This window comes from Falco biarmicus, chromosome 3 (genome assembly GCF_023638135.1).
Source record: "Falco biarmicus isolate bFalBia1 chromosome 3, bFalBia1.pri, whole genome shotgun sequence".
Classification (NCBI taxonomy): Eukaryota; Metazoa; Chordata; class Aves; order Falconiformes; family Falconidae; genus Falco; species Falco biarmicus.
The window spans coordinates 72,129,369-72,144,640 of NC_079290.1; the positions used below are offsets into that span (position 1 = coordinate 72,129,369).

Sequence of the window (15,272 nt, forward strand, 5' to 3'; positions counted from 1 at the left end):
AAAAAAAAAAAAAGAAAAAAGCAACAGCATTCCAAAAAAACAAATTACGACTGAGTTAAATACATAGTTTTATACTTTCTGTAACAACTTACTCTAGCTCTGAAGATTATTCTCTCTATATAAAATAAAGAACTAAATGAACCAAAGTTGTATCAAGCTTTTACTCAAGATACATAAAAGCATGTGAAATCAGCATTTTTTAACACATTCAGCAAAAATTATCATAGAGCTTATAAATTACTGAAACTATTCTGCTGAAGTCATTACAATATGGTTTATAACAGAGATTAACATTAGGGGGTTTCAGGTTAGATGGATAGCTGCCAATCCCAAAATGATCTTTCAAATCCACTCAATGTCTTCAGAACGGAAAGAAAGTCAAAGCAGTTCTTTATTGTGTTTCAGACTGGAGATAAAATACTGCATGAAAATTTAAGAAACGGTACTTGAAAGGGAGAAACCTCAACTTATTTTTCTTGTCCTATGCCAAAAGTATCTTCCCCCAACTAAAAAAAGCAGTCTATGTACTTAATTATGAGAAATTAGCCCTTCTCTGCAACCCAAGCAAACCCTCCTAGTAGCACTCATTCTTTTGTAATAGAGCAGCTGGCTCAATCTCATAATCCATGTAAAGCAAATGTTCCACTAAATCCTGTAAGCACTGTGGAACTGACTGCTTTATCATGCAATATTAGACTGAAGGATCTGTCTGAGTATCTTATGTTATGCAGCCAGTTCCACAAAGGCTGCAGAAACAGGAACTTCTGTGATTCAGATGTTGACACATGAGCAAGGCTGGGGTATAAAGGACTTGCAAGGAAGCTGTGCAAAGATGAAGATGTGCAAATAGCAGCATGAGAGTGGAAGAAGCAGAGAAAGAACCACAGGACTGAGAAAGTGAGGATGTAGAAAAGTGAATGTGGAGAAAGGAGAAAAAACAAGTTAAGATCCAACTTTCTCTTCTAAGAATGGATTAAAAAAAATTAGTAATTCTACTCAATCATTCTTGGTTTAGGCAACTATAGTGCTTCATGAGTATGGTCTTCGTTGCAAGCAACTCTGTTACAGTATACCCCAGGGCAAGTGTTTCTGTCATGACAAATCTCTTGTCAAATAAAAATTTCCATGAAAGCGCACGCCAATTCTAGACATTCCAGGCAGAGCTGACGTTCCAAGAAACTACATACAGGGAGAAAACATATAGACAGCTCTAAATTTGTCTAAAGCTTATTCAAGAAGCTGTTAAAACACAAAATAACCTGTGATGTCTTCATAACCTTTCATTCTAAACTTTGTTCAACATGAAACACACAGTAATTAAAATGTACTTTTTTAAATACAAGGTTACAAAAACATATCCAAAAAGGCTTTAAGTTCCTATTAATATCTAAATTAGAACTTAGTATTACACAGCTACTGCTGCACTGTGAATGTCACCTTTCAGACGGCTGTCAGACTGACATCACCTCAGGGCACATCCATATTTGATCCAATCCACATAGTGCAGCAACACCCCCACTATCTGTCACTTCCCTAGTCACTCCTAACCTGACTGGTGACAGTAAGAGGAGTAAGGCTCTAAGCTCAGTGAGGTAGTGACTAAGTCTGATGGACAGTGAAAGAAATTCTGTAAGGTGGGAAAGACGTGGGCAGGGACTTAAGAAATGCACAGGATTTAAGAACACAGGGAGGGTATATATGGTACAGAGGACGCAGAAGCAGGAGTAGGATCATCAAACACAAGTTGGGTTCTGGAGCAGATCAGCATTCCAGAAGATCTCAATCACTTCATTAGTCTATGAGACTGGACACCCAACTACTAAGCTGGTTTTTGCCGTCCTTTGCCCTTGACTTAACTATTCTTGATTAATATGACGAAAATTATGATGGCAATGAAAATGAAGGCATTCAGAAAGAGGCAGCAAGAAAACTGGCACTAAAAGTTTAACATTGGGCATTCAGTCTCTTAAGCCGAAGACGAAGCTGAGATCTGGGACAGTGACCCACTTCAAGAAGCCAGCATCTGCTCCAATCAGCAATACTGCCTTTCCATCCTCTATGCCATATTATACTACACTATCTCTGCGTATTTGCGTGCACTTCTTAAATCCCTGACCACATCATCCCTCTACCACAATATTTCTTAAAGGAAGAACTGCTAGAACTACTTTGCTATCATACCAGCGTCTGACACACTTTATAGAGTACACTTCATTTGTTTAATTTGGTCCTAGAGATGTGAATTGCTCTACTGGTACCATAAACAGAAGCAGACATTCTCAAACACATGTAGAGTGCACAGAAAGGAGAATGCAGTTAAACCCAAAAGACCACAAAGATCAGAGTGACTATGGCAATCAAACTTACTCTGGAATATGAGACTTCATTTTAAATACCTTCAAAATAAAAACTTGCACTTAAGCTTACTATATTCGTGTCACTGTATATATGACAATAGTTTCATGTATATTTAAGACTACCATAAACCATGCCCTGCTGCTGAAAGGACATAACCCTCCTTATCCCTTCATAATACACGAACAGTCACTTTGTAGCCTAAATCTGTGTGAACATCAGCCACTTTTGGAAAGGTAAATTAATTCAGATCACTGCATGGCTGCAGACAATGGCAGAAGAAAAGCTCACAAATGGCAGCAAAAGGTGTTAAATGCACCATTCTGGTCTTCAGTGCAAGAAAAGACCAAAGCTGTAAGTAACTTGAACAAACTGACATTGATAAAACCGCTGTCACCTTCACCAACCACTGGGAGAAGAAAAGAGCACTAAGACAGTAGCAAATCACTGCCGCCAAATCTAAAGCCACACTGAAGCAGGTATTATGGTAGTTTTTGAATCCTGAACTCAACTAAGTGTCTTGGATCTAGAGGCTGTGAAATAGAGACCAGCATGTCTGGAAAACAAACTGGGATAAAGGAAGAGTGATAGCAGGAGGAATCAAAAGGGGAAGAGGGGCACTGCTCTGGATTACGAGTCAAAAATTAATGGAAAAACCCATGCCCTATCAGGCTCTCATTTTTCAACCATGAGTTTTTTCTATTTTTGTTTTAGCACATTGGGGGGGGGAGAAGAATATCCTACAGGCAAGACAGTGCAGTACATGAAATATATTACATTTGAGGTTAAATGGGCCTTCATACATTATTTAAATCAACTAAGTAGTTTCAAGCTAAGTTTCAAGATGTATGTTAAACTGCACAAAAAACTTTTAATCTGCAAAGCTCACTTCACTAGCACATACTTTTATCAGCATTCTTCACAGCTTTTTGCCTTAGACATATTCATAGTGCTCTCATCTTCATCCTGACAGTACAAACATCCTGACCTTCTCATGTAGAAGCTTCTACATTTTACTGACAGACACACTTCCCACCTTGCAGCAAACAAAGTTAAATAAGCAGTAACGCAGTGTCTTCTCCAGCATACTAAGTCAACTGAGCAATATAGGTCACATAAAATGTAGAAAGTCACTGAAAATTGTATTTTACTCCTCCTGACTTAGAGCCATCCCCTTTTAGATATCTGGTAGGTGAGCATGTGTAAGACATTAATTTTTACCTCATTATTTTGCACTTCCCCTAAAGATATAACGAAAATACCACTTAATTTACCCCCACTCTTTTGCATTGACTGCAGGTATCAGTTTAAGAAAACAAAAAAGAAGCTAGAAATACCTTGTTTCTTGAAGTTATAATCTGCTTAATAACAATTCTGTCTGCTAACACCAGCACCTTTGTGACAGAAGAAAGCAACAACCTCGCAGCTTTTACCACACCCGTTTTGTCAGTAAAGATCGTTATGTGGCTGTCAGATTCTGGATGATCCAAGCTCGCCACGTCCGTAAGCTGTGCAATTGTTTCACCTAGAGGGAAAAAAGAAATAATTAACATTTCATACTTCTAGAAAAACATACTGGGCCGTTAAGCATTCTTAACTTTTACCTTTGAGGGATAAAACAGTAATTTCAGAGCTACCTATAACCTTTTTTATTTCGCTTCACTTCCTTCTACTGACTGTTGGTGGCACCCCCTCCGTATTAGAGTTTGGATTACTATTCAGTACTGCCTCATTCTTTCATCTGTAATGTACACTAATTTTCTTACAGTAGTCTACAGATATTTGATGTGGAGGAGGTGGAGCTGGGGAGCGTGGAGAGAGAAAACATTTAGGGGAGGTATTTTTCCAATTTTAATAGCACAAGTCAAATCAGTGTCGACACCTGCAGCATCAACCCACTGAAGGAGTGGGATGCAGCAAGGAAGGAAGGAAGGAAGGAAGGACTACAAACTCCACTTTCCAAATTTCACTTAGTATTCCTGTAATTTATGGATTTCCTATTGCTATAGCAGTCTTCAGGCATGAAGAATAAAGAGATTCCAATAGTAAGAATATTGCGCTTTAATGTTCAGTCAGGCAACCAAAGAGTATGTTGTCAGAGACAGGAGAGAAAAAAAGACGAAGCACTGATTTTTCATTCATAAGCATCTTTTTATTCAAGTAGCATTTAGTATGATAAAAAATAGGACCACCTGACCCACTTATTTTTATGCAGTTAAAAATTCTACAATCCAACAGATCTGCTTGTCTGAGAAAATCACAGGCCCCTATCCAATTAAATCTTCTGGAGTACCCCAGATAACAGTGCAACAGAGGAAAGACGCAGAGCAGTCTCCTATTCCACAACTGCAGAGGACTGCTGGGAGACCGTACTCAGGCAAGCTCAGAGATATGCTTTTTATTAGCATGCAAGATAAGATGATCAATGCACAACTAACCTGCAGATCATCCCTGAAGATAAAACCTAGAGCATTTGATCTATGTTTAGTCCCCTATCATAAACATATGATCTATGTTTAGAACCCTATGACTAGTCTTCAAAACCTCAACTAAGGTAATTCACCTAAGCAGACAAGATACTCCAAAAGCCTGATCAAGCCAGAGGTCCCATATGAAGAACCTGAGGGTGCGTTATTACTCCAGAAATACCACACACAAATACTACGGAACAAAGAAGGCCCGACCATCCTTCAAACCACAAAGCTTCATGCTTCATAGTGTTCATGTACAGATTTCTCTCCTCTGACAACCGTAATCCCTTGAGTTCCTAAGTTGTCTGAATAGATATTGCACTATAGCAAGGAACTTCCAGTACTTTGGCTAGCATCAGACCAGGTCTTAAAAACCACACTACAAATAATCCGAGGGTCTCTCTAGTATGTCAATACGATAAACAGTCTGCTCTGAGATGGTGAGTTCCACAGCTGAAGGGCCTGAAAATGAACAGAAGCAAGAGGAATTATAAAAGTACGGCTATCATTCAAACAGTAAGGGCAGCCAGATACACTAGCAGTGAAGCTGTAGGACAAGCCTCCAGTCAGGTGAGGAAATTTAACAGCAAAACAGATTTGCCATAGCCTTCTGCACAGTCAAATTCATTTCAGTTCAGGCCACTCGCTAGTTAGAACTGTTCAGCTTTGTCAGTAGATTAACCTCAATCTTCTCCTTTGACCTCAAAATATATGTGACAACATAAAATGCTGTAGAAACACACAGAGAACCTTTAAAATTGATGTAAAGTGCTTTTGGTAATGAAGGAAGGATGCACGACATCATTATCCCATTTCTCATGCTGTGGGCTTCACCTCCTTGAAGATGAATTATCAAGTCATAGGTGAAGCATCTAGTCATACAAAGAGCAATCAGGGAACACAAAAAGACCTGCAGCATCTGCCTGTCAAAAGCTCCAAACAGCCCTAGAAACCTGAGACTTCTGACAACCAGCCAAAGGCTTCCTCCTCTGCCTGCAGATCTGCAACTGCAGTTACCCTGGGAATAAGCTATGAGGATGCAAGATCTCTTAAGGTAAAAAGACTAAGCCAAGGACTATTTAAGCCACCTGGACACACACAAGTCCATATGATACATCTGAGAGCGTTGAAGGAGCAGTTCAGTGTCACTGTAATTCTCCTATCATGTCTGAAAGATTGTAACGACGACAGATTCTCAGTGATGGAAAGGCAACACTCATTTTCAAGAAGGGTAACAAGAAAAATTCAGGTGATTATGGGCTAGTCAGCCTCACATCAGTCTTCAGGAATATTATTAAAATCATTTTGGATGCCATTACCACATGAAGCAGTAAAAGGCAATAGGGAAGAGCCAGCACAGACCTGCAAGAGGGAATAGTCCCTTATCAGCCTGAATGCCTTCTGTGATAACACCATTTCTAGAAAAGGAAGTAATGGATACTGTGCATCTCAACTTTAGCAAGGCCTCTGACATGATCTCCCATGTCTTTGTAACTTAATCATGAGATACAGACTGGGTAAGTGAACAATGAGGTGGGTAGAAAATGGACCTGACTATTGGGCTTGGGGATGGTGATAAATGGTGCAAAGTCCTATGGGCCATCAGTTACCAGCGATGTCCTGTAGGGACCAACACAAGGCATCAAAACTGGTCCCTGGATGATGGGCCAGCACATTCAGAAAGTGTGTTAACAGTACCAAACTGGGGGAGTGTGTGATAACGCTGGAGGACAGGGCTGTTAGACAAAGGGACAAGCCAAACAGATGATTGACAGGAAGTTTGTGAAGTCCCACCAAGGCCCTTATGCCAAATCCTGCATGTGGGCCAGGATAACACCACGCAACAGTACAGGCTGGGATCAGCTGCCTAGGGAAAACCTCTGTGGGGGAGGACATGGGGATCCTGGAGGACAAAGAGTTGAACAGGAGTCAGCAATGATGGCTGGCTGCACGCTGGGTTGTTAGCGGCTGCAGGCTGCAGAAAGGATTCTTCCCTTCTGTTTGGCACTTGTGAGACAGCATCTGCAGTACCATGTCCACTTCTCAGCTCCCCGGTACCAGGGAGCACACTGACATAGCGGAGCATGTGGTGTAAGGGGAGAGGCTGAAGGAAAAGGGTTTGTTCCACCTCAAGAAGAGAAGGCCAATGGCAGTTTACTGCAGACTACAAACTACTTATCTCATGGGCAGGTAGCAAGACAGAAACAGACTGCTCCCAGACATGTATGGTGATAGGACAGAAAGCAATGGACAACATATAAGAAAATAGTTTTACCACTTTAAGTGAAACAGCGTAAGAGGTATACCAGAAATTGCACATTCTCCTTTCTTGGAAGTTAAAGATCCCTTCCAGCCTAATTTATTCTGTGATTCTATTTACCCATTTTAAATTGTTGGTTTTCAGCCTTCTTAATTTAGTTCTTCTCTGTACTATAAGACAAGACAGAAATAGGAGAGAGCTATTTATTGCTTCCATTTTACTCCATGTCTTTCTTTAGGGCTATGCAGTCAACTGGCAGAGAATACTGAAAATGTTATGACACTAACTCATTCCTGACATGTGTTTTCTCTCTTAAATTAACCAGTCTTTCCTAGTTTTGGAGGAAAAAAAAAAAAAAAAAAAAGAAAAAAATCACAGATGGGCATCTAAAAATGCGCTTCTTTGAGTTACATTCCACTACTATACTGTCACTGTAAACACTGACACAGTGGAAGAGTAACGTTAGGCAAAATCTGCTATAAGACCCTCTGCCATATTTTATGATTCTATTTTGAGTCAAATTACAAGGTTTATTACAAGGAAATAGTCATAACAAGTCTGAAACACTGAAGATCACTGATTATACCCTTCACAAGAGACAGCTACAACATCTGCCATCCTTCAAAGCCTCTGCAGGATATGCAGTTGATTTAAAGACTCGCTACTTTTCTTAGCAACTGAGACACTTCATGTTCTAAAGCCTTTAGTGTTAAAATCTATCTTCTACGCCTAACAAAGTATGCCTTTAATTTCTGAGGAACAATCTAATTTATCAGCTAAAAAGAACTACGAACAGCTCTACAATATCCTCAGTCCTATACAGCAAGGGCTTTCTGCTGCCCATACCAAGGGCCAAAGGATTCTTTCATACGTGTCAATATTCTTGGTTATAATTGGCCAGGAGATTATATTGGCTTGCTTGGGAACACCAAAGTTGTTCAAAATGGCACTTGAGCAACTGCGTTCAGAGACTGAATTTACAGGACAATTATCCGTAAGAATTTATCTGCACAAAGGACTATCTTACCTTGTCCAACACTTAACAGTCCACAGAGACAATACTGGCATGAAAAAAAAAAACCAACAAAGAAAAAACCAGCATCAATCACGTTTGATGTACTGAATTTTGCACGTAAGTCTTCGGTTGAGATCTCAAATGTGTAGCTCAGAGAATAACTGACCCATGCCAAGGTAAATGTGAGGCTTGCCAGAAAAGTAAGCAGTCTGTATCTTCACTCCTCTAGACTGAGGCACATTACTGTGTAACAGGAAATAAAATTTACAATGTAAAAAAGTATAACCATTTGGTGAGAGAAAATACTGCAGACTAGTTTTAGATTTTTAGAGTTCCTGGTGGACACATCAGTACAGAGAAAAAGCACTCAGCCACAGCATAACTGGCAAGTCAAGAAAAAGAGATCCAGACTGCACCGCTCTTCTAAGCGGCTCAGATTCTCGATGTAAACTTTAGCAATTTGGGCTTGCCAGCATTTTACTTGGATCTCTGAAGAGAAAACACATGCTTCACATAACAAATGGAATGTTTTCAAATTAGGACATTTCTGTTCGCAGCCAAGTTTACTGGGGTGACTAAGAATTTTCAGTCTGAGGTTTATCTAGAATAGTCCTTCATATCACAAAAACAATCATTCATCACCCCAGCGTGTTTCTAGACATTGTGACTCATTGTTGAGGGATTATCAGAGTATTTCTTGAAGTACCATGCCCAACTGCTAAGGTTTTTTGGTTTTTTTGGTTGTTTTTTTTTTTTAATCACAAAAGTAGTATGAACTGTGTCCCCAAAGTCTGAGACCAGCACAGTGATTCAGCAAGAAATACACCAGCTAGGATAGCAAAACACAAGTTTCTCAGGCTTCTGAGGTTATTTAAAAGATAGAAAACACCCACCCACCCACCCACCAGTCTACTATTTATCTTAACAGATCAATTTTAAGTGCAGTAACCCATGTCTTGGAGTAAAGTACTACTCCTTCCTGCGGTCATCAAGACCTAAGCGTTCAAATGTCATTTGTTTGCCTCCACATCCAGAAGCTCAAGATTGCCTTCCTGAAGCCACAGTAAGCATAATGTCTGTCACAATATCTACCTGCTCAAACAGGAAAAGCTTCAACTAGAATTTCCCATGATCCAAAAGTATTTGAAAGAAAAAACAAAACCGCACCACCACTAACAACAAAAGGAACGTTCTTCTAGATGTCATCTTCTTGAAGGTTGCACTGCAGATGTAAGAATATGCGTTTACTAAGAGCCACTGAAATATTACGTAAGGAATAGCACTCAATATCTAGGAGAGTAGTTTCTAGTATGACACTGACATTCTTTTACAGTATCAGAGAATGTAACCCACTATTCGCCTGAACAGAGGCTTCTGGGGGGAGGAAGGTGACACCAGGCAGCTCAATCAATTATCCATATTTGACATTCAACCCATGCACAGAGCAAGTTTGCAACAAAAGTTGAATCCAGCAAAAAGGCAAGTAAGATTATTTTCATTCTACTGAGAGAAGTCATCACATGACTGATATGAGTCATCTTACCGAGTCCTGATGATATACGGGTTGACACTGACCTTCATTCGGACATTCAGATTTAGAACGTAGTGACCTCAATAGCACAACACTCAAATTACTTTAAATACTCCATTATTTTAGCTTGAGAGCAATAAACTCTCAAGCTGTATTCTCAACACTCTGCACTTTGTCTGCAGTAACATCATAAACCAAAGAGCAGTCAGGTAATTCCTTGTGGTAAAAGATCCTATAAAAATCAAAGCCAACACACAGTTCCATTCCCTGTTCATAAGATGACAGCAATTTAAGTAAGCGACAAAATCAGGTAACAGATCAGGCCTTGACTGCACCAGCAGAAGACGGTTAAGCAATTAAATAATAAAGTTCCTACATTATTCCTGACACTAAAAATAGCGTGCCAAAAATGGGACAAGCACAATCTCATGTGTAACTACATACCTGCTCTCCTTGCCTCGATGCAAGCAACGCTCATTTCCTCTTTCAGTTCATGGTTTTCGTTGGCTATAGCTTCACCTACTGTAACGAACCTTCCAACTGCCAGGTTAACTGCTTGGCCCACTCGCTGAATTGCTTGCAGAGTCTTGTCTGAACGCTTTGGTTTATCCTTATGATTAATAAGAGTAGTTATCTGTGAACAAGAAGTTAATTATTAGAACTTTATGCAAGATGACATTTTAACTTTAGTATTAAAGGCAAGTTTTGAACTGAACTCAGTTAACAGATTTTTACCATACTTCACTAATAAAACATAGTGTTGAGTCATAAGGTATCTTTTAACTTCTCAGTGAACAAAAAAAATATTTTTGAAGTATAATTAAGTTTGCTCATCTCAGCTTATCTCACATTAATACTGCAAATGGGAGGGGGGGAAAAAAAATCTCTCAATTCATTTAAAATAAACTGCTCTAGGTCTCTCAACAGGCTTCCACACTACAGGCACAGTAAAAGCTGAGGAGTCCAATACGAGACATAAACATCATTTTGGGTTTGCCAGCACTGGAAATCTTAGGAAGTTTTTTGTACTGCCAGGTAATTAACCAAACTCATTAACTACAATTTGGGAGCTTTGGCTCTTTTCTCAGACAGGCTGAGAGAGTTGGGATTAGTCAGCCTGGAGAAGGGAAGGCTCCAGAGAGACCCGATTGCAGTTGTTTCAATATATAAAAGAGGCTTATAAGAAAGATGAGGACGGGCTTTTTATAGTAGGGCCTGTAGCAATAAGACAAGGGGTAATGGCTTTAAGCTGAAAGAGGGTAGTTTTAGATAAGATATTAGGAAGTAATTCTTTACTGTGAGGGTGGTGAGACACTGGCGCAGGTTGCATGGAGAAGTTGCAGATGCCTTGTTCCTGGGAGCGTTCAAGGCCAGGTGGGACAGAGCTTTGAGCAACCTGTCCAGTGAAAGGTGTCCCTGCCCATGGCAGGGGGGTTGGAACTAAATGACCATTAGGGCCCCTTCCAACCCAAACCACTCTATCATTCTAGGACTTTACGAATATAAACCTTTATAAATCACATTTTATTCAATTGATTACAGCAGGCTTTAAGAACCAGTAGCAGCCTTCACACTAAAAGAACAACCATCTGCCTTTTCGAAATAATCTAAAGTATTAAAGCTCTCTCGCCATTGAAATATCCACCATACACATCACACTTATTTGAGGATGTTTGTTTTTTCTATCATTTAGAAAAAGGTTGCCATTTTGATGCAAATTATCAGTAAAACAATTTGTGATGGCATTTTTATTCTGAACTCCACATCCTGTATTGGCTTTTCTGCCTGGTACTACATACATCATGTTACACATTCCTTCTTGGATCACACTGACCAGAGATGGGCTGCACACAGGCTGCGGGAAACTAAAGATTTGCCCAAAACACCAAACATGAAGAAACAAAGAGATCCCTCTCCCACCCAAAGAGAAAGGCAGGATTGCAGAAGCAACTTCTCAACCAAGACATTAAACAAACACAACAATGGCATGCAATCCTGCCACCCCAGAACTAATTAATTACAAACTGCATTGCAATCAGTTACATGAGCTTTACATTTTCGGTATGACAACAATTTTCCAGTGAGATGCAGGACAGAAACTGAACTCTGTCGTCTCAAACATCCTAAACCAGCACAAAAGTAATCACTGCTGCCAACGAAGACAGTCGTGCCTGTCCTTGCCCTCCTCTCTCATTTTTGCAATTAATTTATCTAATGTGGGTAAACTTAAGTTGTGGAAAAGGTGATTGTTATTTCAGTTTTCCTCATAATCAGTTCCCCAGTTCAGTCCACTTGCATAGCTGTATGAACACTTTTGTTGGCAAAGGGAAAAGGTACAGACTCGAGAAAGATGGGCAGAAGTGCTCCTTTCAGCAGAAGCATGACTTCAAATGCTCACAGAATTTCATTGTAAGCCACATGCCCAGGAGCTCAAAGATGTCTGCTGACAGAATCTCAGAATTTTGTGAACTACTTCCAGTGTTCAAACACCTCAGCTGTATCAGCTTAATCACATATGTCTTTGCCCATTCCTCAAAAAAAAAATATCTAAATCATCATTCATTCGTATATTCTCCTACCATTCAAGCTTATGGTAGGGCAAGAGCACAGAAGCTGTAGCTCATACTGGATCCAAGGTCAGAGAGCAGGAAGCAGTGCAGGAACTGTTCCGCTTCATAATTTGATCAATGCCCAAGGCTTACCCTTCAGAAATGACTGAGTCATATTTTGGGGCAGGGGGGCAGTGGAAATAGTGGTGTTTTTTAACACCTTGCTGGGGCTGGTTTTGAATGCCAGGAACTGGTTTGGTCATGTTTACAGTATTAAACTCTTTGCAATGAAAAATGTCAGTATTTCATAGAGCACTCTGAACAAAAAAAAAAAAAAAAAAAAAGTGGGGGGTAGGGGGGTGTAGCTCAGAACTATTCCAATAAACAGTGCTGCTCTATCAAAGAACTGCTAGGGGAACAGAAAAATATTTTGTCCTCACACAAAACAACACTACATAAATGCATTGTCTGCCCACTGCCTTCTTACATACGCCCTACTTCTCCAACTTGTACCTAAGCTCTAAAGGAATGCCACTCTCCACAATCCATACAACAAATCTGTCCCTGTAAGAGTCCCCCAGTTCACCAAACTTCAGCTCCAAAACCTATGAACCCCTGATGTCCATCCACTGAAAATACTACCTGATGATGAAAACAGTGTCCTATTAAAGAGTAAACTAAGCAAACATCTGAACAGCTTCACGTTCATTTTACAGGAGGAATAACACTCCCCAAAACACACAGTTACTGTCACTTCAGTGGGAATTCAGATTAATATCAAATGGATATTAAAACCAACTGCACTACGCAGCTCTCCTCAATTCTCGCACTGTAGATCAAATACCTGACGGCAGCTAATCTAACAACCCCAGGTGGCAAATTCTTGACTAGTCATGGGCAGCAAGCCTACAGAGAGCACTGGACCAAACACTGAAGAAAACCGATTTGACAAAGGGTCACAACTCTGTTTACTCAACTGATTTCTAAGCAAACCAATGCTATATGCAAACAAAGGGCCAACATTACATTCATACTCTTACTGACTTTTCAGAAGCATATATAAAATAACACTGGCCTAAGACAAACGGAATACTAGTTGGATGTACGTCCTGGCTGCAAGTTCACCTTCCACAGCATTCTATACTAGTGAAAGTTTAAACATGTTCTACATAACCCTGAAAAAAAATGCATATGCAACTAATACTGCAGAGTGAAAGGAATCCTGCTGCCTCTTACCAACTATCAAGGGCATTTTAATACCGTATGTTACTGTAGAGGTATGCAAATGATAAAAATGAAGATGTGACAGTTTATGTTGCTTTAATAAAGTTTAACAACTTTTTCAGAAACACTTTCATTTGAGATATGGGTGAATTTACAATTCTGTCACTTCTTTAGCACTCTCTTCAGAGGGATCAACAGTTTTGCAAAAAAAGACACCCCCTATACTCCCCCCATCCCACCCCAAAGTGAAGCAAGAATCAGCAGATGTTTTCGCAGGTCCATCACCACTGTCATCTTAACTTCTTGAAGACCAGTAAGGCCAAACACAAGGTCCTGCACCTGAGTTGGGACAAACCCCAGTACCAATACAGGCTGGGGGATAAATGGATTGAGAACAGCCCTGCAGAAAAGCACTTTGTGCATGAAAAATTGGACGTGAGCCAGCAACACGTGCTTGCAGCCCAGAAAGCCAACCCTAGTGTGACCAGGTCAAGGGAGGTGATTCTGCCCCTCTGCTCTCGTGAGGCCCCACCTGGAGCACTGCATCCAGCTCTGGAGCCCTCAGCACAGGAACGACATGGACCTGTTGGAGCAGGTCCAGAGGGGGGCCACAAAGATGATCAGAGGGATCAAACACCTCTCCTGTGAGGGAAGGCTGAGAGAGCTTGGGTTGTTCAGCCTGCAGAAGGCTCAAGGGAGAGCTTACTGCGGCTTTTTAATATGTAAAGAGGGCTAATAAAAAAAGACAAAGAAAGACTTTTTATCAAGGCCTGTAGTGACAGCACAGGGAACAATGGTTTTAAACTAAGAGAGTAGTTTTAGATTGGACATCAGAAGAACACTTTACGGTAGGGGTGGTGAGACATTGAAACTGGTTTCCCAGAGAAGTTGGGGATGCTCCATCCCTGGAAGTGTTCAAGGCCAGGTTGGATGGGGCTTTGAGTAACCTGATTTAGTGGAATGTGTCCCTGCCCATGGCAGGGGGGTTGGACTAGATGGTCTTGAAAGGTCCCTTCCAAACCAAAGAATTCTGCGACTCTATGATCTACTCTAGACACCCACCAGAGCAGCTTGTATATGCAGATTAAACTCAGTCTGGAAGCTTACGGTTATACACAGCAGCTGAGGCTTTGCAAATACCTCCTGGTATAATGAACTGGTATAATTTCTTCTCTGGCTGGCTAACTTAGGGCCACTACAGTAACTACCTTAACATCAGAATGGAGTGAAGTTTGTTGAGCTCCCTCTTTTTTTTTTTCCAGTTAAAAACAAACATTGTGAAAGAACTAAAACAGAAGTTGGTATGTTTCAAGACTGCTTGACCAAGACAAAGAGCTTCATGCAACACCTATTTAAAGTGTGATCAATGTTATGTTGCAAATGCAGCTTGTACTATTATAGTAAAATGTGTATAGGATGTTTCTTATAAAAAAAGTAAGTAACAAATAGCCCTGAAACAGGAGTAGGTAAGTCATGATAAAAGAAAGAGATAAGGGAAGATATGAAATATATATCAGCTAAAGGAAGAGGGCTGTCTTTGGTTCTAGAAACATGAGTTAGACCTACACCAAATGTAAAATGCTTAATAACTTCAAACGCATGAGGAAAGTTCTTCAGATACAGATGGGCTTCTTGTAACCTGCCACCCGCAGAAAACACTGCTGTATAAACAAGGAGAATGTGTAATTCTGAGAAGTATCTTTCTCTTTCCTTCACAAAGTGTTGAGTGACAGGTATACACTCAGGCATATCCTCTATTTGAAGTAAAGTTATGAAAAAGCAGAGGTAATAGCAACTGCAGTTTCAGATTTTTTCAAGATTTAAACTTGTAATTAACAATCAGGCTTGAAAAACTAGTAAACAAGAT

At 40.2% G+C, this 15,272-nt stretch overlaps 1 protein-coding gene across 1 annotated transcript in view; it reads right to left on the reverse strand.

The window, feature by feature from the left end:
- The window catches only part of CTNNAL1 (catenin alpha like 1), a 58,758-nt gene that overhangs the window by 28,624 nt on the left and 14,862 nt on the right, over positions 1-15,272 (reverse strand). Inside the window, exons 2-3 of the mRNA XM_056333713.1 lie at positions 10,077-10,266; positions 3,693-3,880 (exon numbers count right to left, since the gene is read on the reverse strand). Of these exons, the coding sequence (XP_056189688.1) occupies positions 3,693-3,880; positions 10,077-10,266 (378 nt within the window). The remainder of the gene's footprint in view (positions 1-3,692; positions 3,881-10,076; positions 10,267-15,272) is intronic.